We start from the raw sequence: 25,922 nt of genomic DNA on the forward strand, positions 1-25,922 counted from the left end.
TAGCCATCCAGCACCCCTCAGAATGTGGGCGTACTCAGAGCAGGGCCTTGGAGGGCTATCTCAGGGCATGGGCAGGAGCATATGGGAAGAAGCGCTCCTTCAGAGACTGTGACCCCAAGCCATGAAGGCACAAGACTGGTGCAGCATGCTCATAACACCTGGCTCCCGTCAGTAATCTTGCTGCCATGTTTTGTATCAACTAAGGCAGTCCCACCGACCATGCACTGCAGTAACCTGCGTGGGAGATTACTAGGACATGGCTCAGTGGAGCCAGGCTGTCTCTGTCCTACGCTGCTCGGAGGTGCCCTGTGCCGTGGGAGAGGCTGTGCCTCCAGGGACGGAGAGGGATCCACATGTGCCCCAAACGACATGCTTCAAACTTCCCCAACGTTGTGCTTTCCAGATGCGTGGGACTACAGTTCCCATCGCCCCCAGCAAAATGGCCACTGACATGCTAGGTGGGGTGGTGGGAGTTGTATTCCAACACATCTAGAGGTAACGAAGTTGGGGAAGGCTGCTCTCGGGGGAGTGCAGCCCCCCGGAACAGGCCAAGTGCCACTGTCCCGGATGGACACTCCACCCACCCAAAGCTCCTCCATCCCATTTTGGGCCTCACTCATTCCACTGCTGCAGGAGGACACTGATTCAGAACACCTCACCAGGTCTGATGAAAAGGGGAGACGGAGCTGCGTGTCACCTGCACAGGGTTGGTGCTGTGCTCTCACCTCTCCAGATGGCCTCACTCAGTGGTTTCATGTAGACACTAAACAGCACGGGGGACAAGATGGGACCTCGTGGGACCCCCAAAGCATAAATGCCAAGGGATCCAGCGGAAATCACTGAGCACCACCTTCTAAAAATGGTGGACCAAGTACAAGCAGAACCACGGCAAAGCCACCCCATCCACGCCCAACTCAGGCAACCTTTCCAGAAGGTGGTGCATGGTGTGGAAAGCTACCAAGAGGCCCAGGAGAATCAACAGAGTTGTGCTCCCCCTGCCTTCCTCCCAGCATAGGTCATCCCGCAGGGTGACAGAGGCAGTTTCAGTGCCAGCACCAGGCCTGTGCCCTGGCTGAAAAGGACCCTCCTTCCAGCACAAGGGAAGCATTTTAAACAAGCACTGCTTGCAAGCCAGACTTGGACTTTCCCCAGGCTTCCTCCTGGCCAGGAGAGGGATCATGTTTATCTCAGCTGCTTCCTTTCCAGGAGGTTCTCTGTGGGAGAATCCACATCTCAGGACATGTGTTATTTGGCAAGAGAATTTCCTGCAGTTCAGTCATTCCGTTGACTTGCTGGCTTCCTCCTCACGTTCCTCGTAAATGAGGAGAGAGGGGGGCCCTGCCCCGGCACTCCCTGCGATGATCTGTCTCTGACTATGTGGAGGGCAGCGAGTTCAGAGGAGAGCTGGGGAACGTCTCTGCTGGCCCACGTGCCTCCTCGCACTCTGCGGGGGCAGTGGGGGGCTGCTATCCAGGCAGGGAGGTTTCTTCCTGGAGGCTCCAGGAAGCTGATAGAAGGAGCCACAGAGCAGCAGCAGCCCCCACCTGCTTGGAGGATTTTGTAGTCCCATCGTGAGGAGGGGGAGAGGAGGAGGAGGGCCATTTCCCACAAGAAGGGAGAACCTGCATATGTGAGAGCGGGGACATCTGCCCCCCGCCCCGAGTGGTAGCAGCACTGGCACGCAAAGGGGTTCCAGTGATGGTTTTGGAGAGGGAAAACATGGAGGAAACCGCAGGGCTGAAGCAACTTGCAGGTGTCAGCCCAGCAGACATCACGGCCAGGCCAGCCTTGGTGGAATACGGCCTCCCCCAGGACATGCCCAGGCACCCCGAGGGAAGAGGGAAGGGGCTGAGCACCTCCTCTCCCCATACCCCTGGCACTGGCTGAGCAGGCCGCTCTCTTCAGGGAACCAGTGGCTACCCATGCTGAATTCCACCCCAGGCCCTGGAGGAATACAGGCACAAATGAGGATGGAGGTCATCGCTCTGCTCCTGGGACTCAACAGAGCAGAACAGAAGCAACAGGGTGAATAAAGGACTTCAGAGGCTGCTCAGTTCCTGCAAGATGGAAGTGGTTTTGGAAATCTCACCTTTTCCACTGTAATTATGTGCCAGAGAGACCGCAACGGCATCTGGAACAGCACTGGCGCCGCCACTACCACCCACCCCATGGGCAGGAAGGGTCTGTCCCTGGGGAATGAGCAAGGCCCGCCTGGTTCCCCGTGGACGGCTTTTGGGCACCATGACATTTTCCCACAGGTATTAGTGCTGCTTCCAGGCAGAGGATTTCTAGTGCAAACAGCCCAAAGACATACTGTGCAGCTATTCTGTCATTTTTTCCTTACGAGATTTTTTTGCAGAAAGACAAAAGATGGGAGAAGCAGTGGGAACACATGGGAGGCGTACACATAGAAGATGACATGGTCTGGACCCTGATCACCTTCTCGGGAGGAGGCAGGGTGATGGCACAAGAAACGCCTCGTCTGGAGGGAGGGGCAGCCCTCCATGGGTGCATGTGATCTGCCAGCCCTTCCAGGCTGGGATCCATGGAGCCGGGGGGGGGGGGATTGGCCAGAAGCACAAGGAACAGCCCCTTCCTCTGCTGCACCCCCCCTTCTCAGTGGGAGTTCATCCACCCCATGCAAAACTGTGGTGCAAGTTGGTGACAAACCATTCAAGGTGGCCCCTGCGTCACAAGCACCATAGAGTGAGGGCCACCTGCTTGGACAGCTTTAAAGGGGGTTGGACTCATGGAGGAGGAGAAGGCTAACCTTGGCTACTAGTCCTCATGCCTCTCTGCTACCTCCAGTATCAGAGGCAGCATGCCTGTGAACACCAGCTGCTGGGGAACATGGGTGGGAGGGTGCTCGTGCACTCGTGTCCTGCTTGTGGGGTTCTGGTTGGCAGCTAGTTGGCAGCTGGTTCCGTAGGCAGTTGGTTCTGTGTGAACAGCATGCTGGACTAGAAAGACCCTTGGTCTGATCCAGCAGGGCTCTTCTGGTATTCATAAGCTGGGCAGAGAGGGCAGGTGCTCCGGTGTCAGCGGAATGGCCAGCTCTGAAGAGATGCCCAGCAGCTGTTTCCAGATTTCAGAATGCCTGCCCTCTCTTGACCCTTGGAGGAATCAGGCGTGAAAGTGGTCCTTTCCCAGAGGACCTTCACGATGCAGGACTGGTGTGTTGTGTATTGTGCTCTGAGCAGGGCTCTGAGGTGGTTTGTTGCTGTGGGTTTGGTCCCTGTGATGTTATGGACTGTTTCATGGTAAGCACTGCTCAGATCAGGTGCCATGCGCAGCTGTAGTTAGCAGTCCTCCATAAGAGCACATGTCCTCCCACCTCCTGTTAGGAGCTGTATCAGCAGAGGAATGGCTTTTACATGCAGCCTGTCCACCCTCTCTGTGCGCGTGCACGCACGCATGCGCACGTGCGCACACGTACACACACACACACATGCAGAGTTACACTTCAGTAGGGAACCCTGCCAAGAGTGCTTGGCATAGCTGGAACACCAGCAGCAACATCTGGAGATACTTAGGGTGGGATAAACATTTTCCGGTGCAAATCTGTTCTTTGTCATGTTGCAAAGCTAATGTCTGACGAAGGAGAAAGCTAGCTTCTCTTTCCAACAACAGACCCTCTTTCAAAGAACTTATTACGAAGGGGTGTCCTTTAACTGTGCAATTTACAGTCAGAAAAGAGAGCAGGTGAGCGAGTGAGAGCGCTTCCTCAGCCTTGGGATCTGCCTCCTTCTGGGGATCAGGAAGCAGCAGGTTCCAAAAGCAGAGCACTCTTGGTAACAGAGCTTTGGATAATATTTTCACCTTCCAAATTACTGGTGGTATTAGTATTTAGAAGGTGAAGCAGCAACCAGGATCCTTCAGGCTAAGTCCATCCCCCAGAACAACTACACCAGCTGATCACTCAGGGCATTTCTACATGAGACTTTTAAGTCACACCTTTACTTAGGCTTCTGCTTCCGTATCCTTTGCAGGATTAAAATCGGCTCTGTTACACCTGTTTTTTCCAGGTTTTTTTTTCCTTTTCATTCTCTGCCTCTGTATATGTTCCATTACACAACTACTAGGTGGCAATGTGGTATAGCAGAATTGCGCAAATACACAAGGCTTCTGGAATCATAGAATCATAGAATAGTAGGGTTGGAAAGGGCCTATATCATATATCATATATCATAACTCCCCTCAGTCTTCTCTTCTCCAGGCTAAACATGCCCAGTTCTTTCAGTCTCTCTTCATACGGCTTTGTTTCCAGTCCCCTGATCATCTTTGTTGCCCTCCTCTGAACCCTCTCCAGTTTGTCTGCATCCTTCTTCAAGTGTGGTACCCAGAACTGGACACAGTACTCCAGATGAGACCTAACCAGTGCTGAGTAGAGGGGAGCTAGTACTTCCCAGGATTTGGAAGCAATGCTTTCTATTAATGCAGCCCCAAATAACATTTGCTTTGTTTGCATTTATGCGAGGCACGGATTCTGATGGATGATCCGGATTTTATATGTAGTGCATCCAAAATCACAGCTGAATCACAAAGCGAGTCCATGTCAGTGGCATGGATCCTATATTTCTCAGATCCAGGATGGCAAGAAAAAAAATGTATTCAAGATATAGTTCCTTATGGGTCCTCTGGATTTGATATAGTGTCCCTACAAATGCACCATTACATCACAGATCACATCTGTGGCCACCGAGCAAAGTTTTAAAATTATTGATCTTGTACTTCATGGAGCAAGCATGATGTAAAAACAAGAATCCATACCAATCACACTCCCATGCTTCACAGAACAACCATGGCATAAAAACATGGATTTGGCATGGGTTCTATGGATTTTTCTTTACAGAAGATTCCACCAAAATAACCAGCTAATCACAGATCATTTCTGTGTCCATGGATTGCATTATGAAAATCATGGATCCACTGATTTGTCATGCTGCCATGCCATAAAACATGGATCTGAGGCATGGATGCTCCTGATTCCCCTGGATTTTTATGGGGATGCCTCCAAAATCACCATCAAATCACAGATCATGTCTGTGTCCAGGGACTGAATCACAGAAATCACTGATCCAGAACTTCATGGTGCAACTATGGTGAAAAGTTTGGGTCTGGGTTCTGGATCCTCATGGATGTTCCAGATTTCTACATGGGATCCCCCACCATCAAATCACAGATCACATCTATGTCTGTGAAGCGCACCATAAAAATCACAGATCTTTCATTTCATGGCTCCTCTATAGCACGAAAGCATGGACACACGTGATTCTCACAGGCTCACATGAATCTCATAGGCTCACAAATTAACCACATCACTGTCGCAAGATCATATTGAAAAAAATTGTGGATAAAATACTTCAGTTAGATGTACAGACTCTTACGATTTTTATACAGAGACCACAAAAATCTTTTCTAAACCATGTCATTTAACTTGTTTATTTGGTCAGTCGCTTCCAACTCTTCGTGACCTCATGGACCAGCCCACGCCAGAGCTTCCTGTCGGCCGTCGCCACCCCCAGCTCCCCCAAGGTCGTGTCTGTCACCTCCAAAATATCATCTCTCCGCCTTGCCCTTGGTCGGCCCCTCTTCCTTTTGCCTTCCACTTTCCCAACATCAGCATCTTCTGCAGGGTATCCTGTCTTCTCATTACGTGGCCAAAGTACTTCAGTTTTGCCTTCAATATCCTTCCCTCAAGTGAGCAGTCTGGCTTGATTTCCTGGAGTATGGACTGGTTTGATCTTCTTGCGGTCCAAGGCACTCTCAGAATTTTCCTCCAACACCACAGTTCAAATGCAACTATCTTCCCTTGCTCAGCCTTCCTTATGGTCCAGTTCTCGCAGCCATAGGTTACTATGGGGAATACCACACAATTTCCAACTCCCACCATTCTCTTCCTTCACTGTCTTCCCATTCCTAAAACCTCTACTCAATTACCACTGCCTTTTTTTTCTATTGCCTAAAGGCCCCTCACGCTTCACAACCATTCCTCTTGCCTGCAGCACGGTGCAGGTTCTATACTATATGCTATGTGATATGCACATCGATGTCTGCCAATGCTAGTGGTTGGGAAACAAGAGTGTGATGCCTTGACTTCAGGACAGGGGATGGGGTGGAATGCCGTGGAAGGCATGCAAAGGCCTATGCCACAGGGATCAGGATACTGACTCCCTTTACATTTCGAGGGTTTATTTTGGTGGCAGCAGTTAAAATATTTTATAGCTGAGGCAGCAGGTGAAGTCTCATTGTAAAAGTTATTACAAATTGTGGCAGAGAGTTCCACAGACCCAAGCTTCACTGTGTAGTAGTAGTAGTAGTAATACATGTTCATTACGGTCATAACTGCATGGTTGAATTGACAAACTGCCTCCGCCTGAGATCCAGAACCAACTTGTCCTAAGTGATACTTTAAAAACGGTCTGTGTAGAACCATAGAACCATAGAATATGTACACAGAAGTCCCGCTGTGTACATACATACTTCTGTGTACATACACAAGAGGGGCTTCTGTGTATGTACACAGAAGCCCCTCTTCTCCATTTTATCCTCACAACAACCCTGTGAGGTAGGTTAGGCTGAGAGTCAGTGACTGGCCCAGAGTCACCAAGTGGGCTTCATGGCTGAGTGGGGACTAGAACCTGGATCTCCTAGGTCCCAACCCAACACTCTAACCACTACACCACACTGTTATCTCTCTATCTCCCCCTCTCTCCAAAATAAGTTAAGGTAGAGAAGGAAAGCTGACTCCATCCTGCTTGGGGATCAGGATAAAGTCTCCAGAAGACACCAGTGTGTGTGTGTGTGTGTGTGTGTGTGAATTTTTCTCTCCTCCATCACCCCCATACAAGGGGGATGCAATCCTATAAGCGTATATAGTATAGTTACCCAGGTCTAAGTCCCATTGAAGTTGATAGGCTTACTTCTGGGTTACATAGGATTGCAATGTAAATAAAAGGGTGCAGGGCTACGATAGTCCAGCCTTCCATGCACTGCCAAAAGAGGGTGTGCAGTGTGGGTGGGATTCATTTTTCTGTCAACCCTCCACCCCCCCAGACACACACAGGTGCTGGTGATTTTTCTGGCTGGAGTGGCTTCGCTTACCTAGCCCCAGCCCCTTCTGACATCCAGTGACACTTGGGGAGAGGGAGATATGGAAAAATATGATGGCATTTTCATTTTTGAAAGACAAATTTGGCTTGATACAAATAGGCTCTTCTGCACACAGCACTTACACCTAGGAAAACATGTCTCATTGATATCAAAGAGACATGCCTATGAGAACTAATTTGGATCAGGATTGTTGCTGGGGAGGAATGGGTTAATCCCCTCCCCATGAACCGTGGAGGGGAGTAGTAAAATAACCACTGTCATTTGCATCCCAAGTACAACAAAATTATTTCCATTTTAACCATTGGTGGTACATTTGCAAAACAAAAGAGAGCTGGTGCATGAGTGTTTGAGCAGTGCACGGTTACCCTCTCTTTCAAAAAGCAATGGAGTACTGATTGAATAAGCACAAGAGGCGACTACACATGGACATCACCAGATGGTCAGTATCAAAATCAGATTGATTATGTCCTTTGCAGCCAAAGATGGAGAAGCTCCATACAGTCAGTAAAAACAAGACCTGGAGCTGACTGTGGCTCAGATCATGAGCTGCTTCTTGCAAAATTTCGGCTTAAATTGAAGAACGTCGGGAAAACCACTAAACCGTTCAGGTATGACCTAAATCATTTCCCTTATGAATATACAGTCCCTGTCAGAGTGGGCCCTGGGCAGGCCAGCGCTATGCTTTGCGATGTTCCGAGTCTGGCATTTTAGAATGGGCGGACTTGATGCAGGAAGGAAGGACTGCATTGCAAAAGGAGCGCCTGGCTGCCATGTTTTCCTCTTTAAAAAAAACAATGGAAACAAATACATGTATATTTACTTCATTTGGAACTCAAGCGAGCATCGCTGGGGTCCCTGGACGGTCTGCCTTCCAGGCACTGACTTGCTTAACTTCAGCAAGGCACTTGTGTACCTTCGGACCGTGTGTGAACCCCAGCACAGGGGGCTGGGTAGCGGGAGGAAGAGCGCACAGCCGGAGAACAAACTAACAAACTGGGGAGGGGATGATGGGAGAAATGTCGCTGAGAGGTTGAGAAAGACTGCTGGGGGACATTGGCGCTGGGGGACGAATTCTCTGTTTTTCATTCTCTGTTTAGATAAGCGCTGTTCCTGGGTGGTACATGGAGAGCCTCAGAGGAAAAGATGCTAAAAAAGTAATGGCTTTGAAATGGCACAAAAATGGAGGCAGAAGGCTGTACCCAATAGGGGCCCATCACATCCATGCCGCAGTCACGTTTGCTATGGAAGCACTTGGGGGGGAGGGGTGCAAGAGAGATCAATTTACTCAGAGCCAATAACCTTCTGCTTCCATGTGGGGAACCTCCATCCACACTTTGAAGTCAACTCTGGAGAAGTCTAACCAGTTCCCAGGCCTGACCAAATGTGGCAGGAACTGTTCGCAAAACGCCTCCCCGCCCCATTTAAGCCATGCACCAATTTCACGGGAGACGATTTTTCAGCAGCTGAGATACCACAGGCATTGTCTGTTCAGCGACTACACCACTGGACCGTCCGGCGCTGCATGTGGCCTTCAGGGCAAAAAGGGTCACCCATCCCTGGTTTTATCACTCTGCTAAGCTGCTTCCAGCAAACCTTATGGTGACTTCGTATTTTCAGTAATTTCCATCACAAGCCAAGTTCTTTCCTGGGGAGTTGCTGCCAAATCAGTCCCCATCAGTGGTGTTGCGAATCAGAGAGCAGGGTGTACACACACACCCATCGTTGGTGGCTCATAAGTAATGGAACAACCCAACATCATTTCAAACTTTATCGCCTTTAATACCTAGATGAAAATCCTTTGCAGTCAATGACTGCCTGAAGTCTGGAGCCCATGGACAAGACCAAATGCTGAGTTTCCTCCCTCGAGATGCTTTGCCGGGCCTTTCCTGCAGCTGCCTTCAGCTGCTGCTTGTTTGTGGGTCTTTCTGCCTTCAGTCTTGTCTTCAGTAAGTGAGAAGCATGCTCTATGGGGTTGAGATCAGGTGACTGACTTGGCCATTGAAGAACATCCCACTTCTTTGCCTTGAGAAACTCTTGGGTAGCTTTTGCTGTACGTTTTGGGTCTTTATCCATCTGCAATATGAAGCGGCGTCCTAACAGTTTGGCAGCATTCGGCTGAATCTGAGCAGAAATTATAGCCCTATACACTTCAGAATTCATCCTGCTGCTTTTATCAGCAGTCAGGTCATCAATAAACACCAGTGACCCGGTTCCATTGGCAGTCATACGTGCCCAGGCCATAACACTGCCTCCACCATGTTTGACAGATGATGTGGCATGCTTTGGATCATGAGCTGTTCCTTTCCTTCTCCACACTTTTCTCTTCCCATCATTCTGGTACAAGTTAATCTGGGTTTCATCAGTCCAAAGAATCTTATTTCAGAACTGGGCCGGCTTTTTTAGGTGTTTGCTGGCAAAGGCTAATGGCCTGTCCTTGCGCGTTACCAGTGGTTTGCACCTTGTTGTGAAGCCTCTGTATTTACATTCATAAAGCCATCTCTTGACTGTAGATGTTGACAATGACATGCCCACCTCCACAAGAGCGTTCTTGACCTGGCGAGATGTTGTGAAAGGGTTCCTCTTCACCACGAGCAGAATTCTGCAGTCATCCCCTTTAGTTGTCTTCCATGGTCTTCAAGGCCTTTTGCTGTTGCTGAGCTTGCCAGTTGATTCCTTCTTTTTCACTATGTCCCAAAATGTTGTTTTGGCCACTCCCAGTGTTTTTGTGATCTCTCTGATGGGCTTATTTTGTTTCCTCAGCCTAATGATGGCCTCCTTCACTCGCAGGGACACCTCTTTGGACCTCATGCTGGGGGTTCCAGTGAACAGCTACCAAATGCAAATGTAACACTCAGAACCACCTCCAGGCCTTTTACCTGCTTGATTGGTCATGGGGCACCCAGGAAACAGGCCACACCTGGCCATGCAGCTGCTTGTCAGCCATTCGTTCCATTACTTATGAGCCACCAACGATGGGGGGGGGGGTGTATGCCACTGGCTGTACTTCCTGAATGGTTGCCCCACTTTTGTCGAACCCCTTGAATTACAGCTGGAAGTCCTGACTTCACTCCCATCTGGGTGTGTTTTCTTTCAACTTCAATGTGGTGGTGTACAGAGGCCAACTGCCCAAACAGTTATCCTTGCTCCAGTACTTCTGGCCCTTACTGTATTTGTCCCCGTGTGTGCCTCATTTGACCCTTTCTGGCAGTGGATTTCATCTGCTCTTCTTCCATTCCCTTTCAATCAAGTCTAGGGAGATCCTTGGGGAGCCCTGCACTTATTGTTTCAGATTCTGTTGTCCTGAATGATTTGGTGATACAAATAAACCTGGATACATGAATGTGCTTTTCTTACCCTCATTTTTATTATCAGAGTGCCTCAAGTGTTAGTCTGCAAAAAGGCAGGATGCAAGTTTTCCAAACAAACAGCGAGTATGGAAGTCATGTGTGGACCAGGACAATTGGCACCAGCCCTTCTACTGATCAGACTTGCACACGATCGCAAGTCTGCCTGCCCGCTATGTAGCCCCACAGAGGCATATTCCCCTCTTGTAAATGTCTGTCAGTTTCATCCTCTCTCCACAGTCCTTCCTTCAGCCCAGCAGAGCCCTATTCTGTACCTGTCAATTTCATCCCGGGCTTTGGCACTTCCGGAGCAAAAGGTGGGGGGGAACTGATAAATTCTTTGACAAATAGAAATATTTTTTTAAAATTATGACACTATTTTTGCAAATTTCAAGACCCCCCCCATTTCACAAATTACCACCATTAAAAAAAAAGCAATCCACATATGGGCTCGGCATGCTACAGATTGAGTTGACACCAGTTGGAGCGGGGGGGAACAGAACAAAATCCGCAGGGTTGAACCAGAAAAAATCTGTTGAGTTTTCACCCCCCAAACAGAATTCTCATACATCCCTACATGTGGCTGCATATTTGGAAACTTCAGCTGGTCCAGAGTGCTGCAGCCAGACTGTTGACCAGAGCTGGTTACAGTGAGCACGATTCCCATGATACAATAGCTTCACTGGTTACCAGTCTGTTTCTGGGCACAGGTCAGAGGGCTGGTCATGACCTGTAAAGCCCTGCACGGCTGGGGACCGGGCTCCCGGAAAGCCCACCTTCTCCTGTACAAACCCGCCTGGGTTTAACATCTGCTGGGGAGGCCCTTCTCTGGGTCCCGCCACCACCGGAGGCATGCTTGGCGGGGACGTGCTTGTCGGCGGCGCTCCCAGGCTCTGGAGCACACTGCCGAGGGAAGCTCGATCGGGCCCCTCTCTGCTGGCAGGCAAAGACGCTCTCATTCAGGCAGGTCTTGGGCTATGAGCTGGTTGGTTGCTGAAGGGGGTTTTAACTGGTCGGCGCGGTCTCTTCCTTTATTTGGAGCATCTGCTGTATTGACTTTAAAACAACCTCAAGGCTTTTTGAAGGGAGAAAACCAAACCTTTAACACATTTTCTCCTGAGAAACTGCTGTTGAAACTATTCCAAATGAGGTAAGCCGCTGGGCCCAGGTTCAGCCTTCCTTGAGCGGAAGGAGGAAATTATAGGGAAACAGAAGAAGTAGAAAGGGCAAGGTAATCACATTTTTATTTCAAATAGCTTGAACAAAAAATAGTTGTACAAGGGTCTTTACTATGTACAATTATACAAAAATGCCTTTATTACAACTGGGTACCATCATAAAAGCAGCAAAACACATTTTGTGTCAGAAGATGAGTCGCTTCTTGGGGTATGATCGAACCATGGCGGGTTTAAACTGAGGAGTCATTGGTGGAGATGCAGAAATTATCCAACAATTTGGACAATCATTGGAAATGGGTTCTCTTAAAGCCTGATATTATATGGCACAAAAGTACTATTTTTGAGCCATTAAGGGAACCTTTTCATCATATATACAAATTTTTAGAATTTGGAATTTTGAGGGATAAAGCCATGAAGCCCTTCTAGAGTCTCAAGACCTGTGATGATCACGGCAGCCATTTAAGAAGAAAAAGAGAGACCTTGCAGCATTACAGAAAAGGAGTCTTCATCTCTTTAATATGAATACTGTATATGCAGACATCTACAGTAGATTAACTCATCCAGTTAGGGTGAACTGACTAGCACAATCTTTATAAACACTTTCCACTAAAAAAATTAAATTAAAAAATGAGTGCAATTTGTTAAAAAGTCCAATTTAAAGATTACAACAAGAAATGAACGTATTTGTTTGGTGGCTACCTTTGCCACTTCCTAATCAAGTGTTATTTGCAGCATATTTTACAGTAGAATTGTAACGCTCCAATGGTCGAAGGGTCCCGTCCACAGGTTCTACCCTGATGGCCGGAGGAGGAATGTGGGCTGACCCACAGTTGGCTGGCGGGGGTGGGGAGGTAGTGGGTGGAAGAACCCACCATGTGCACTTTCCCATAAACAACCGTGAGCAGCCACCCATGCGCAGCCAGCTAGCTCTCCAAAGACTGTGGACTGCGTCTGTTGGCATGGATGGATGGGGAGGGATGTGTCTGTATCCCCATCTTTGCTGCTACAGGCAGACATGGGACAATACCTGAAGATCCTACAGTTATCACTATTTGGGAAGGAAAGAAGAGAAAGGGTTTAATAAAAACAACCCTGAGGGATACATCATTTTAAAATCTGGTTATATATTTTAAAAGATATAATTTAACAAGTGCTCTTTTCTTGAGCAAATGAGTCCTTTAGGTATGTGCATAAATAATAATAAAAAACAAAAATAGAATTTAATTGGCCATATTTACAATCCTAACACACCAAAAGGTAGATTTAGATTTCAGATCTGGCTAACACAAATAATTTAATAAGAAACTCTGAATCCAAGTTATCAATGTGGCACTGGACTGCAGAAACACAGAACAAAAACCTCTCCAGAGCATTGAAGGGGACCCATTAAACAGTTTGTTCACCTGAATTTGCAAGCTTTGCAGCATCGTTCTGAAGAATCAACACAACGCAAAACACACACCAAGTCCCAAGGGCAGGGTTGCCACCCAACATTTGCAAAGACCCTAAAATAAGGCCTAAGCTATCCACAGTACTCCCTCATTTTGCTTTCCAGCAGGGTTTTTTTTAAAAAAAAAAATTGGGGAGTGGGGAGAAAAAAAACAAGCAATGGTGCTTGAAAGACACACCAGACTGTACACCCCCCCTTGCACCTTTCCATAAATTGTACACACACGCGCACGCGCGTGCACACACACAGCCTCTCTCTCTCACACACACATGCACAGGAGTTACTGTACAATTAGATGAGGTGCTTGCAAGTCACAGTTCCCAGGTCAAAGGATGCATAGCTTCATGGATTTCTTTTCTTTTCCCCCCTACTGAAATACACTAATTTTATATTTTACATATTGAGGGGGGATGGTTGCCACAGGCTTCTTCTCTCCTTCCCACACTGAACTGATGTGGAAGCCTGGCAGCTGTCTGCCTGCAGGAGAGGAGACCCACCACACCTGTCCAGAGATGCTGCTTGCGCTCCACGTCTCAACCGTCCTCCAAGCTGTTCAGTGCCACTGTGGAATTGCGACCCTGGCACAGCCAGCCCTGAGCCCAAATGAGCCTACAGCATGCAGGGCAGAGATGCCAGCGGGGCGGATGGGGCTGCCGCTCTGGTGGAGAAGACCCAACCAGACACGGAAGGAGGACTCTACAGCCAGGGGAGCAGCAGTGGCTTGCTCGGCCCAAGGCGTGGCCAATTCGATCTCCTATAAAATGCTCCCAGACGCTCTCCCCCTCTCGCCAACACTCCCGGTCCATGCTCTTGAGGTACAAAGCACGCAAATGTGCAGCACTGCCTTTCTGTAATCATCCAGGGGATGCTGTCACAGCGGGGGTCAGGTGGCAGATAGGCAAACAGCTCTGACCAAGCCAGAGAGCACCACCCCACTGCTTCCTTGGCAGGTCCTGGTAAGGCAACCGCTACCCCAGCGGCAAATCTGGCCGCCTGGGCTCAAGCATTTTTGGCTTGTGTGTGTGCGTGGGGCCTTGTGCCTGCCCGCTGCCATTCAGAGTGTTGCGGTGGTGGGTGCGCAAGTGTGAGGGTGCCTCAAGGAAGGCGGGATGAGCAGGGAACAAGCGTGTGCCACCAAACCGTTTGGCTCCTCCTTGCCGTTAACGGCTCCACTTCCCGGCACTGCCACGCTGCTGCAGCACCCGGATCCTCCCCACGGTGGTCTTACGAAGGTCCTTCCAGCACCGCCCCGCAGCCAAGATGGCCCCCGCACCAGCAGCCAGCGCCTCTTGTCCAGCACCTGCCACTGGGGACGTCTAACGTGGGAGAGGCCTTTTGCCTGCTGGTTCGCATCCGAGTGATGCATGGATAAGACACTGGGAGGCCAGTCCTTGGCGGCTGTCCAGCCCTGGATCCCTGTGAGCTTGGAGCTCTCCATGGGAGGCGCAAGATGGATGCTTCGCCTCTCTTCGCCTCAGCAGCAGCCCTGTGTGCGCCACAGACAGGTCCAAGAGTTGCCCGATGGCGTGGGATTGAGCACCGATCGCAAGCGTGGGCCCTCCGCCCCCTTTGGCCACAGAGTCGGTGACTAGGACCCTTGGTCCCCGCCAGCAGGGAGGGGGATGGCCAGGTCATGGCACTGCAGGAAAGGCAGGTGAAGGGCAGCGACGGCTGCATCCATCCTTCCAGCTGGGAAGACCCTGCAGGGCACTGGAGAGCAGCTGTGGTGCCCAGCCAGAAAGATCTCTGATCAGGTGGGCTGGGGCTGGGCATTTCGCACTTCCTGGTTCACTGCCCCCCGATGTGGGGAAACACCCTTTCTGAACAGAGTGGTGGCAGCGGTGGCTCCCAACCTCGCGGGGACACTTGGAGAGGCCTGCAGCCCACCTCCGGGCAGGAATCTCCTCTGCATCAACCTGGCCGAAGACTTGACTGCCCCGGGCCCAGAGATCCCGGGGGAACCTGGGCACGCCCCAAAGTGTTGCCTGCGCACAGGACTGGCCAACGGGAGGATGGTCTGCGAAACCAGCTGGGAAAACACGGACATGCTGTGTCAGCTGCAAAAGGGCCTCTCCCCGCAAGGCGCTGAAAGAGAGGGAGACACGCGGGGCCAGCCCAGTGGTCCAGCATTCACACGCTCAGCAGGCCGAGGTGTCTCTGGAGATGGTGGCGGAGGCCCACGGCCGCTGGCTGCTACGTGACAGTGATGATTTGGCAGGAGCCACTCCCACGGGCCGAGGCGCTGGCCTCTGTTGTTGTGTGGGGCCGGGGCGGCCATTCGGGGTCCACACGCAGCTCCTGGGCCAAGTGCACATATTTCGCTTTTGGAGGCTTCTTCCGAAAGCTGAGCAGAGCAGGAAGGGCGCATCCTCCCCAGCGATCCAGTGCTTCCTAGAGACAGGGCAGAGGTGTGGTTGAAGCGACATGGCCAAAATCACAGCGAGGGCAATTCTCGTGTCTGCTTCGACTGCTGCTGCTCGGTGCTGCCCTCAGACACAGGAGCAGCTCATGCAGCAATCTCAGGCTGCTCCAGAAATGTGTGCAAGAAGGAACCAGGTGGTGGCGGTCATGGGGAGGCAACGGCATGGAGGATGCTGGCTGCACAGGAAGGAACTGCACCACCTGCCACACCCACATGGTGCTGTCATACCCTCATCGCCACTGTGTCATGGAAACGAGCCATGTGCAGGGCAGGGGGGCTCTGTCATATGGATCAGGTGGCTATCTGTCATTTCTGAGGCTGACAGCTGACCTCTTGCTGATGTGGCTTTAGGAACACATCACCTGCACTTGACTTCATGTCAGTGAAATTTGGCTCTGTAGGAATGTAGCAATAGAAAATATTCTTAGGTTTGGGTTTGGTGGAACTTTCTCGCTTCTGAACCCAGGAGATCTGTCACATGAAGGATACCTGAGGCTACGGTCACCTGCCTGCAATACGCCCCTCTCATTCTCCAGTGGTGGGTCCAGTAAGTTCATTTAATCACAGGATCAACCCCAGGTCCATGTCGGAGTCCTCTGGTGAGGGGGCGCCCCCTGGGAGGCAATCCCTCGTGAGACTGTGGCCACAAGCCAGGGGCTGGGAGAGGGGAGCGTGCCAGTCGACATGGCACAGCAGCCACGGTGTCAACCAGGGCTCAAATGTCTCCCGGGGTGGCCCTGGGCAAGGCCTAGGCGCTCTGTCTACCCTACCTCACAAGGCTGTGAAGACTCACGTATGTACCACCTCACGCTTTCTGGAGGGAGGGCAGGTGCGAGGGAAGCAATCACCAGTGCTCCGACCCTCCTGCCAATGCTGAGGTCTTCAGTGGCCATTACAATTAAACCACTTGAAGCCCATTAAGAAAGGACACCAGGAACACATGGAGGAGAAAAGGATGAGCTCAGTAAAAACCTCCCACCCCACACACAGAACCTTTGGAGTACGGAACAACACAGATTGTTGCATGCTTGAATGATGGACAGTAAAGCACAGAGTTCCAACCTGTGATGGGTGGGAGGAGGAGGAGGAGGAGGCTAGGCGGAACTCCCCTTGCTTGTCTCGATTGAAGACAACTTTCCAAAGGACCATGTCAAGGAGGACATTCTGTGGTATGTTCCAGGGAGCGGGGAGAATCAAGAAGACTGGTGATCATACATGATTAGTGAGCACTTCACAAGCAATAGCAAAGTTGGGGCAAATAACTCAGCGCAGAAAAGAATCACTTAAGCCGGAAGGTTTCATGCAGCAGTATTAATCCATCATGGAGAATGCATTTGCTCAACTTTCTGCTTTTAAAAGGGGCTGGGTAGATTTTGTTTCACACACACCATGGAAACAGCTGCTGCTTCCTTAACAGAAAGCAGATCTCCTGTTTTTTGGCAAACCACAGGACTATCTTAAGGATGCATGGCCAGCGAACTTAAAGACACTTGGATTTAGGACTGTATTATCTTTTGACTTCTATTAAGTTTGATCATCCTGAGGTTTTCCACTAACTGTGCTGAGGGAAATACAACGTAAACAGTCCCCCATGTCATGCTTTAAGCCTCTCATGTTGTGTTATTCCGTGCCACTCTGCATTAGACACTTAAAACGCTCTGAACGGACTGAGGGTGGATCAGCTGACAGATCACAGGGGGAGACTTGGCTACAAGCTCGGGCACAGCCAGAACTGCGCATATACCAAATATTCTGGAAGCACAGAAAAACAACAAGACAGAGCTCCTGCAAACAAAGCACAGGATCCTAAGACTATCAGTCAATTCCCGCAAAATGTGCATTTTCACGCTTTAGCCTATGGGGAAAATGTGCATTTTGGGCCGGTTTTTTTATTGTGCGTTATGTTCCATCTATGAAATTTCTGCAAAATTTGAGCAAGTTAGAAAATTGGTCTGCAAGTCCACGGAATCTGCCTGACAGGGAGCAAGCCAGCCTGCTGCAGAATCCACAGGTCGGATTCATGAAAATCCGAACTCAGTTGTGTTGCGGGTTTCTGCAACAGCCCTGATCTTGGCTGCAAACAGTGTGCGCTGTGGCACTGAAGGAAGCCAGAGAGATGGCCGCTGAGCAGGGTCTGTGGGGGCTTCAAGGGCACTGCTTCCTTGCCCTTCTTCTACAAGTAACAAAAGCTATAGAATCAGGATGAAAACGCGCTCAAGTTGCAGGATCTGCTTTCTCCCCGCCTGTCCCCATGCCAGCCCTGGCCAGAACACTCTCATTTATAAAAGGGGGACAGAACAGACACCACCAGTGCCCAGCTCCCCAGGGCTTTGGCGAGTATGAATAAGGCCTGGAGTACGAAGTACTAAACATACAATTACATTCTGCGAATTAGAACATGGGCCGCTTGACTGACATTTTTAGCAGAAAGCAAGCTGATGCGGCCTCCAAGCTAACCAAAGAACATGTTTTAGGCCCTAATGACTCACCTCCACCAGAACGGAAACAAAGGCATTGACGACAATGATGATGAGAACTGAGATGCGCCATGGGCCGGGCACGCAAACCAGCTGCAAAACACAGCACATGCACACGCGCGTGAGGGGGGTGCGCGGGGGCAGCAGCTGCTACAGCAGGCGCCCATTCACACATCCCGGAAGGCTGTCCCTGTGTTCCAGGGCATGCCTAGAAACTCGGGCAATGGGTTCCTACAACGCTCCCAGTTACCACCTCGAGCCTCAGGTGACTGCGTGGGCCTCAAGTTCAGGCTAACAAGAATCTCCACCCTCACCCTGCACAGACGCCACGTTAAGTCTCTTACCAGGCTCGGCACACCCTTGACTACCGTGTTTAAAGTGTCAGAGAAGTGAGAGACAGAATTGGCACCCATCTTCAATAAATACCCCACCTCACCCCACCTTAGCCCCAGCTGCTTCAAGAACTAGTTTGCTTGCATCACGCTGATTGGGCGAGATGGGAGTTGTAGTCGAACACATCTGGAGGGCACCAGTTTGGGGAAGGCAGCTATACAGCTTCCCGGGTCTTGTCCCCCTTCCTCTGAGTCTGCCACTAGGCTTCTCCCCCTGTTTATAAAATGATGGCAGCAAAAGGCCCTTGAACTGGGACTCCCCTATTCCTTTCTGTTCTGGCCAGATCTGAGACTGAGGGGGAGAAACACGGCCCCTCTGTGCTGGGGTCTGAGTTCCCGCACACAGGTCCCATGCCCTCCAGAGGCCCAGTGTCTTTGGAGGAGGAGCGCGAGTGGAAGCTCTCTTGCATTGGGCCTGGGGGACCCTGAGGGCTGGCAAGGAAGTCCGCAGCGCCTTTCAGTCATACCTCAAGGAACCAATCAATGGGCTTCACTGGATGCAGCATGATGAAAAGTGTGATGGCATAAAGGACCAGTACGGAGATCACAAACAGATCTGCAGAGGGGAGATGGCGCGGGGGGGAGGGGGGACAGGCAGCTTCAAGCAGACCGCTGGCTGCAGCTCCTCCCCACCTAGCTGCCCACCAGGACGGCACAAAGAGGCTCTCCCCCCACGTGCAGCTGCACAAGCCAGCGCTGCCCCTGCGGCAGCCCATGGAGGCACTGAGGGACCGCCGGCAGGGCCGCCCCTCTCCTTCTGGGCTGAGTGCCCTCCCCCGCCCCGCAGCGCCTGCCCAGCTGGAGGCTTCCACAATGGCCGGCTTCCCAGAGAAGAGTCTTCTTGCAGCCCCTTCGGGGGCAACGTGCCAGGGTTTGTGGCGCTCCTTCCCAGACATTCTGCTCCTCAACCCTGTGTGATTTTCTTCAAGCAATTCAGCCAGCAGAGGAGGAGGCCAAACTATGTCTCCAGGCAGCCCGCAGCACCTTGTCTGCAGAGCATTGGGACGCCAGCACACAGGCCGCCTGCCGCCCGCTCCCCACAGGGCCCTCAGGCGGCCAAGCTGCCTTGTCCCACACCACCACCCGCTGCGTTCCTCCCACCCAGCTTCCCCAGAAACATGGCCACGGTTGTGTGGACAAAGCCCAAGGCAACTCTAACAGGGTGATACCTACAGTTTTTGTAGCAAGGCTGCCTGAAGGGCTTTCCTTTGGAAAAGGCAATGGCGACTGTGAGGTACTGGAAGCTGGAGATGAAGAACACAGTTGTATTCTCATAGGTTCTGATATTGTGCTCATCATGACTGGACTCGTTCTTGTGCTGAGAAGTGTTGGCAAAGGTAGTTGTCGATATGTTACATGCACTGAAAAACCCAAGTGGTATCAAAAAGCCCATTGGTATCAAATTAGAAAGGAGAACAGAAGAGTTTGCACTCCACTCGCACGCAGAGGGACGGATCGATGGACCTCTCTCAACTGACCGCCCCCCTCCCGCCCTCCAGAAGTGTCAGCCACGACGTGCTCTCTGTACCCAGCCAGAGGAGAGCCCGTGAGGCCCAGGCTGAAGGGATGGCAGCTCAACCCAGCACTCGCTGGGTATCTTTAGATAACTGGAGCCTGTTCATCTATTATTTTGAGGGCTACAACGTTTAGTAGATCAAGTGGTTAGCTTAACTGATTTAAAAAACTCTTTGAACAATTAAAAAAGATGCCCCAACTAATTGGACAGGTTAATTGATGCCTCTTAAGGAAGTGCCTCTTGCCAGCCGCAGCTTTTGATAAGCAGTAGTAGTAACAAAACAGCGAATGGCGAGACGGTCCCCTCTGGAGTGGAACCTCCACGCCCACAGACAGCGGCCACGCCTCAGCTGAGACCACGCCTCCAAAGACACACCCAAGGAAGGAAGCCCTTTGCTCCAGAAGTATTCTTTTTACACATATGTAAACTTGATTGATCCATAGGCCAACACTCCTACAAGAAAGACACTCAGACGTCCCTTCATCAGTTCCAGCCCAAGTTATATTTTCTCTCATCCTTCCTCCAAGATGTTCATGTCAGCGTACATGGGCTATTTCACTTTATCCTCACAGGAGCCCAGCAAGGACAGCTTGGCCTCAGCAACACACCTGGCAACTGGTGGAAAGAGAAGCAGCAGCCCACGACAGGGTCCTCACTTCTGCACAGTGAAGGATGGACAGCCCTTGGGTTGCAGATCCACCAGCTCCAAATGGCGACCAGTGCCTTTGTACAGGGAAATCCCCCCTGCACGGGCACCATAAGCTTGCCTTCTTTGGGCAACTTACTCTGAGAGTGGGGTCCAGGTCTCGTACCAGGGCTGCTGCCTGACCCACAGAAATCCCAGGGTCTGGAAGCCAAGGCAGATGAGGATCTGAGAAAGGACAGAGCAGAGGAGGGGCCCTGAGATGAGGCCGGAGGATGGCCTTTGTGCTACAAGCTCTTTCCATGCTGGATTCAGACTCACTGCAGAGAAAGGAGAGGGGGGCAAGCAGTGAGTACGGCGGAGATGAAGACATGTCAACAAGGCAAAGTTCTGCACCTTGGAACCGATATAAAATTGGTTAGGCCAATGAAGACATATCTGCTTATAAGGTAACACTGAAAAGCAGTGATGGTAACACTGCACAAGGCACTGCGCTCGACTCTGCCTTCACAGCTGTTTTTCTACTGGAATTGAGTACTCAAATTGGGTATGAGTTGAAATTCTGTGCTTGTCTGGAACCCACAGCAGTCAAACCACCCTCTAGATCCATCTATCTAATGGTGTTCTGGGGACTTAATTGAAGCCACAGGACCAGGGGAGCAAGGAAAAGAGCGAGAGCAAGTGCCTATTCCCAAGATTTTGCCTCTAGCAGCTTCCCACTTGTGCTCCAGAAGCCAACAGGAAACAAGGCAAAGCAAAGCGCAGTGATTTCGGCAGGACTATTCTTCAAGCTTCTAGTGCTGATGAAGGAAGGATGACTGCCAGCCAAAGATGGCCCTTTTAGAACAGGCACCCACAGGAAGGGAGACTGCAAGGAAGCTGGTGCAAGACTCACTGGTGAAGACCACAACCAAAATGATTGCCAGATCAATGAAGAGGAACTGGAAGTCTCCCAAGTTGCTCTGGATCTATAAAGAAACCAGAAATGAGATTTCACATGGTGTCGACATCAGGTTTTATTTGTGCTCTGTCAAACTGCGTTGCTTTGAACCTGGGAGACTCGCATCCCACCTCTGCTGGGGACTTGCCTTCAACAAGTTGCTTTTCCACCCCCCAGTCTCCCAGTTGATTAATATAATTCCATTGCACCGCCTGCTGGGTGGCATTTCTGACTGCAGTGAGGACGGGAAACACAAAGGCTGCACCTACTTCCCACAGAATAAGAGTAATTTTTTTTAAAAAGAGATCGAACTGGATTTCCCCCTTTATTCCTCACTAGCTTAGTGCCTATTGATCTGACAGGCAAGAAGTTGGGGGTCAGAAGCCCCTGTGTCAGAGGCAAAAGCAGGGAGAGAAAAGGGGGCTCTCTGTTGTCCTTACAAATATGCTCAGAATAAACATTTAACACAAATGCAAGGGGCTTTTTGTCAAATACTCACAGAGTAAAGCAGTGTGACACTGACATACTGGATAATACTGTACAAAGCCATGAATTTAAACACGCAGAAAGAAGTTATTAAAGCAGCACGGCCTTCCCTGTGAAAACAAAGACATCCGCTTGACAAAATCCAAGCAAGCCTCTGTTTGATCCCTGGGGGGCAGAGAGCAGCTCACCCAGCACCAGGAAGGGGGAGAGGGAAGGCCTGGGGGGAGGCTCAGCGGGTCTCCTGGCAGAGCTTCCCAAGCACAGAGAGACCGCCACAGGCCATGACAATTCTCCTCCGACTCACAGGAACATAAAGAAAGGTCCCCCCACCCCGCCCGCACGTGCAAGCCACCCGTTAGCAACACACTTTATCATGTTTTCCTCTTCAACAAGGAACTCCACCTGCTGTGATAAGTGAGCATCACTGAGTTTGGGGGGAGTGTTGCAAACGGCAACACATCCTGTACACAGGCAGAGGTGAGACCCTGGCTCTCTTCTGCCCCAGCAGTGTCTTCTCTTGCCCAACACTAATGCGGGAAATCATCCAGAGATTCACACAGCCAGAACGGGAGGTCACTCTCTGGGGCTGCTCTTCACAAGATGCCCTGCACTCCATGCATAGTCATGCCCGGTAGACATCTTTTACGTGCGCACATAAGCTCCATCCTTCCCTTTCAAAATGCTGGCAAGCAGGGGGTAGGGGAAAAGATCAGGCCTCCCCTTGTACAAAACATAGCATTCCCCTTCAGTAATCCATCAGCATCAAACCGAGCACAAAACACCTCAAGGAAACAGCCCTCAGATGTCTGGGACATCTATGTATCTCCCAACTGAATACTAAAAGCTTTGCAAACTGGCCAATTTCCTATGGTACATTAGCCGACAAACTGGTTCTACAATGACCCTGGCGTTATTGCCAGTGAAGTGTGCTGTGTAACTCAAAGGCCTGCATGTACTTGTACATCAACAGAGATTAATTCCAGAGAGGAGACGGTGCAACCCATTTCATATGATCCTAAAATAACCCTCAATGACAGCCAATCACAGGGCATTTATCATGACATATAAATATCTCTCTGATTACTATGCAGGATTTAAAATTACCTCTGTGTTGTAATAAAGAGCTAAATCAGGAGTCCCAAACCTTTGGGGGCCAAAGGGCACATTTGGAATTTTTAGAGAGCACGTGCAGGGGTGGGGGGAGGGCTTGCCCCTTCCCAAAATGGCTGCCATGGTGGGCATGGCCAGTCACAACACACGCATTACCCAGAAGACAACTGGTGAGGCTGAAAGCTAAGAGAAAAGTAACTTGCCCAAGAACAAGTGAAGGAGGGGTCTGAGTTCCAAAACCCAAAGCCAATCTTTTGATCCCACAGTTTTCTGCTCCACCCATTTCACAGAAGGCAAACTGATCAGGTTGAGAGACAAGTAACTTGGTCAAGAAGCTGAATACAAGGCAGATGTGGGGGCTAAATGCCAAATCACCCATTTGCCCTTGCAAAGCATAACAAATCAAAGTAGCGATGCTCAGAGAAAAACACACACATGCATAACTTCCACCCACTCCAAGAAAACCCAACAGCCTGGGCAAAACACATGCGTACCTGCAAAGCCCCAGGCAAGCCTTCCCTGAGCACTGCACAGGGAAAAGGCTGCCCCTTTCTCGGTGCAATCGCTCCATGCCTCTCTGCACAGAGAATGGAGTCAGGGCCCGGGGTTTCTGGCAGGATGAGGTGCCCTGGCCCCAGGGCTGGAATGGTCCCGCCCCCCCTGCTGTAGAATATGGCCCTTCTGTATGTAGAATCTGGGTAGCCCTGATGCCGAATTCACACAGCCCTGCCCTTGGGTTTGTTCGGAGGAAAAATGGTGTATTAATCTCCCATCCATTCTAATGGTGAATGGTTTTCCCATTTCTGCCCAGCTCGCTGGCTCTTCACTGGGCCTCCTTGCCCTTACCCTGGCACTGGCACCTCCGAGGGCGGTTGGTGAAAGGCTATGCCACCTTGTGCCACCTGCTGCGTCAGGTACCTCAGCTGAGCTTAACAGCAATGCGTGCAACATTCTGAGCACCTTTACCTGATCAGGTTTGGCACGCAGGAGATACTGGGTGTCCTGGAGGTGAATGGTGACGCCACGGATGCCTCCAGCTCGGACAGCGAAATGCCACTGTGTGCCCTCTTCAGCGCCTGGGGCAGGGGGAGGGGGGAAAGGGTGACTTCTTCTGCCAGTGTCAATGCAGAATTGAGCAGAATGTTGTGATAACAGAACAAGGGTACTCACGCCACAGTCATTGGCCCCATCGCCACACATGCCCACGTAGTAACTGCAAAAGCACAAAATGAGAGACTGCATCAGGGTCCCGCTGCACTTCAGCCGAAATCCCACCCAACCCAAGCTAGCTTCCTCAGCCTGACACATCGAGAGAGAGGCAACAGCCCTGGTGCTCACAGAAGAAATGGTGCTCAGAGCAGCAACAAGTCAGAGCCAAAATGGTTGAAGGCTCAGGGTGGGCTCTGGCCAAGCTAAGCAGCGCTGTGCTGCAGGGGCACTTTCAGGGTATGATTCCCAGCTGGAAAAGAAATCGAGACCTAGACTCGGGACACACCCAAATTGTTTATCTTTAAATCTACATGCAATGAGCAGGCACGAGGCTTCTGCCCTAATCACCACAGCTGCCTATTGCAATGTGAACACAAAAAGTGTGCTGTTTAACATCTTGTGTGCACGGACATGAACAAGCATAGGGCAAAGGTGGTCCCGAGGATGGGCACAGCGCTGTTTCTGTGTTCTAGAGTGAGAGAGGCCTCTGAACTGGCCGGGCAGCCTGGAAATAAAGAAGCCAAATTGAACAGCAGTAGCTCTGCTGAGGCTCCCACAAAGCAGGGCAGGAACAACTTGGGAGCTCTGGGTGGTTCCACCTCTTTGGCCAACCAAAGGGAGGTGTTTCAGGGTGCGTGCGTGTGTGCGCGAGCACTGCATTCCACATGAAGAGTATCTGCAGAGTGAGAACCCAATGCTGCTATAGCAGTTGGGGGAAAAGAACCAACAACACTGAGTTTATTTGCATACTGCCTTTTGTGTAAGGAGTTGAGCTCAAGGTGGTTTACAAGAAATGGTACAGCAACAACATCACAAGTACAGCAGTATGTCAACAACTTCAATTCATAAAGATGTTGCCTAATGTATTAATAATGCATCCAGTAGGAAACTCAAACGGCCAAACAGCAAGCAGAAGAGCCCTGAAGAGGGGCTGGATCAGCCAGAAGCAAGAACAACTTTGCTGGGCATCAGGCTCCACCCATTGCAGAAAGCTGTCTGGCTTCATTTCAGCCAGCTCCTTCTGATCCACAAAAAGAAACTGGAAGCACTCCCTGCAGCCAAAGCTGGTTAAGTTAATTATGGATGTCCGTGAAAAGGCTGCTCCAGCATAGCTGTGGTTCATCTTCTCCCTCCAGAAGCAGGCAGACTGACTGGCGAACAATGAATTGTGCAGAAGGCAGGTCCCACAGAATCACAGAATCATAGAATAGTGGGGCCTATAAGACCATCGAGTCCAACCCCCTGCTCAATGCAGGAATCCAAGTCAGAGCATCTCTGACAACTGAAAGGTCCCAAGTGACAGACAGGCCATTAGTGCAGGCTGAAGCTTGACCAACTGCTAGGAAAAAATGGAACCACTGGAGAGCTCTCTTACAGAGAGTGGGGGGCACCTGGGGGAGAGATGGTGGGTGTGGTGAGGTAGGATGACGCAGCAGAGGAAAACAGTGACTGTGGGAAGCAGCAGCAGCAATAAGCAGCAGCCCCAAGGGAATCGTCTGTCCACGGATCCACCAGAGGGGAAAAGAACACCCAGGCCGTCTCTCTCACTGCTCAGCTGCAGGGGATGCCTGGCCTGGACTCCCTTCTTCATTCAAACCCCCGTGCCCCCTGACCTGCTACCATGAGGACCCCCAGGACTCCC

General features: G+C 50.8%; 1 protein-coding gene across 9 annotated transcripts in view; it reads right to left on the reverse strand.

The window, feature by feature from the left end:
* The window catches only part of ATP13A3 (ATPase 13A3), a 132,852-nt gene that overhangs the window by 26,905 nt on the left and 80,025 nt on the right, over positions 1-25,922 (reverse strand). The window contains exons 24-33 of one of the 9 annotated variants that reach the window (XR_014789680.1): positions 24,242-24,284; positions 24,038-24,147; positions 21,975-22,071; positions 21,431-21,503; positions 20,678-20,763; positions 19,550-19,737; positions 18,844-18,932; positions 17,997-18,077; positions 16,570-16,671; positions 11,684-15,476 (exon numbers count right to left, since the gene is read on the reverse strand). Coding sequence is in view for 7 of the 9 variants with exons in the window: in XM_084847828.1 (XP_084703954.1) it covers positions 15,279-15,476; positions 16,570-16,671; positions 17,997-18,077; positions 18,844-18,932; positions 19,550-19,737; positions 20,678-20,855; positions 21,431-21,503; positions 21,975-22,071; positions 24,038-24,147; positions 24,242-24,284 (1,159 nt within the window). In the remaining 2 variants the exon portion in view is untranslated. Of the gene's footprint in view, positions 1-11,683; positions 15,477-16,569; positions 16,710-17,996; positions 18,078-18,774; positions 18,933-19,549; positions 19,738-20,396; positions 20,856-21,430; positions 21,504-21,974; positions 22,072-24,037; positions 24,148-24,241; positions 24,285-25,922 lie in introns of those variants that run through there. The other 8 variants (XM_084847828.1, XR_014789679.1, XM_084847831.1 and 5 more) reach the window with 8 other exon arrangements.

The sequence above is a fragment of the Heloderma suspectum genome, chromosome 3 (genome assembly GCF_057233095.1).
Source record: "Heloderma suspectum isolate Gila_16-S chromosome 3, 16-S_ref, whole genome shotgun sequence".
In the NCBI taxonomy this organism is placed as follows: domain Eukaryota; kingdom Metazoa; phylum Chordata; class Lepidosauria; order Squamata; family Helodermatidae; genus Heloderma; species Heloderma suspectum.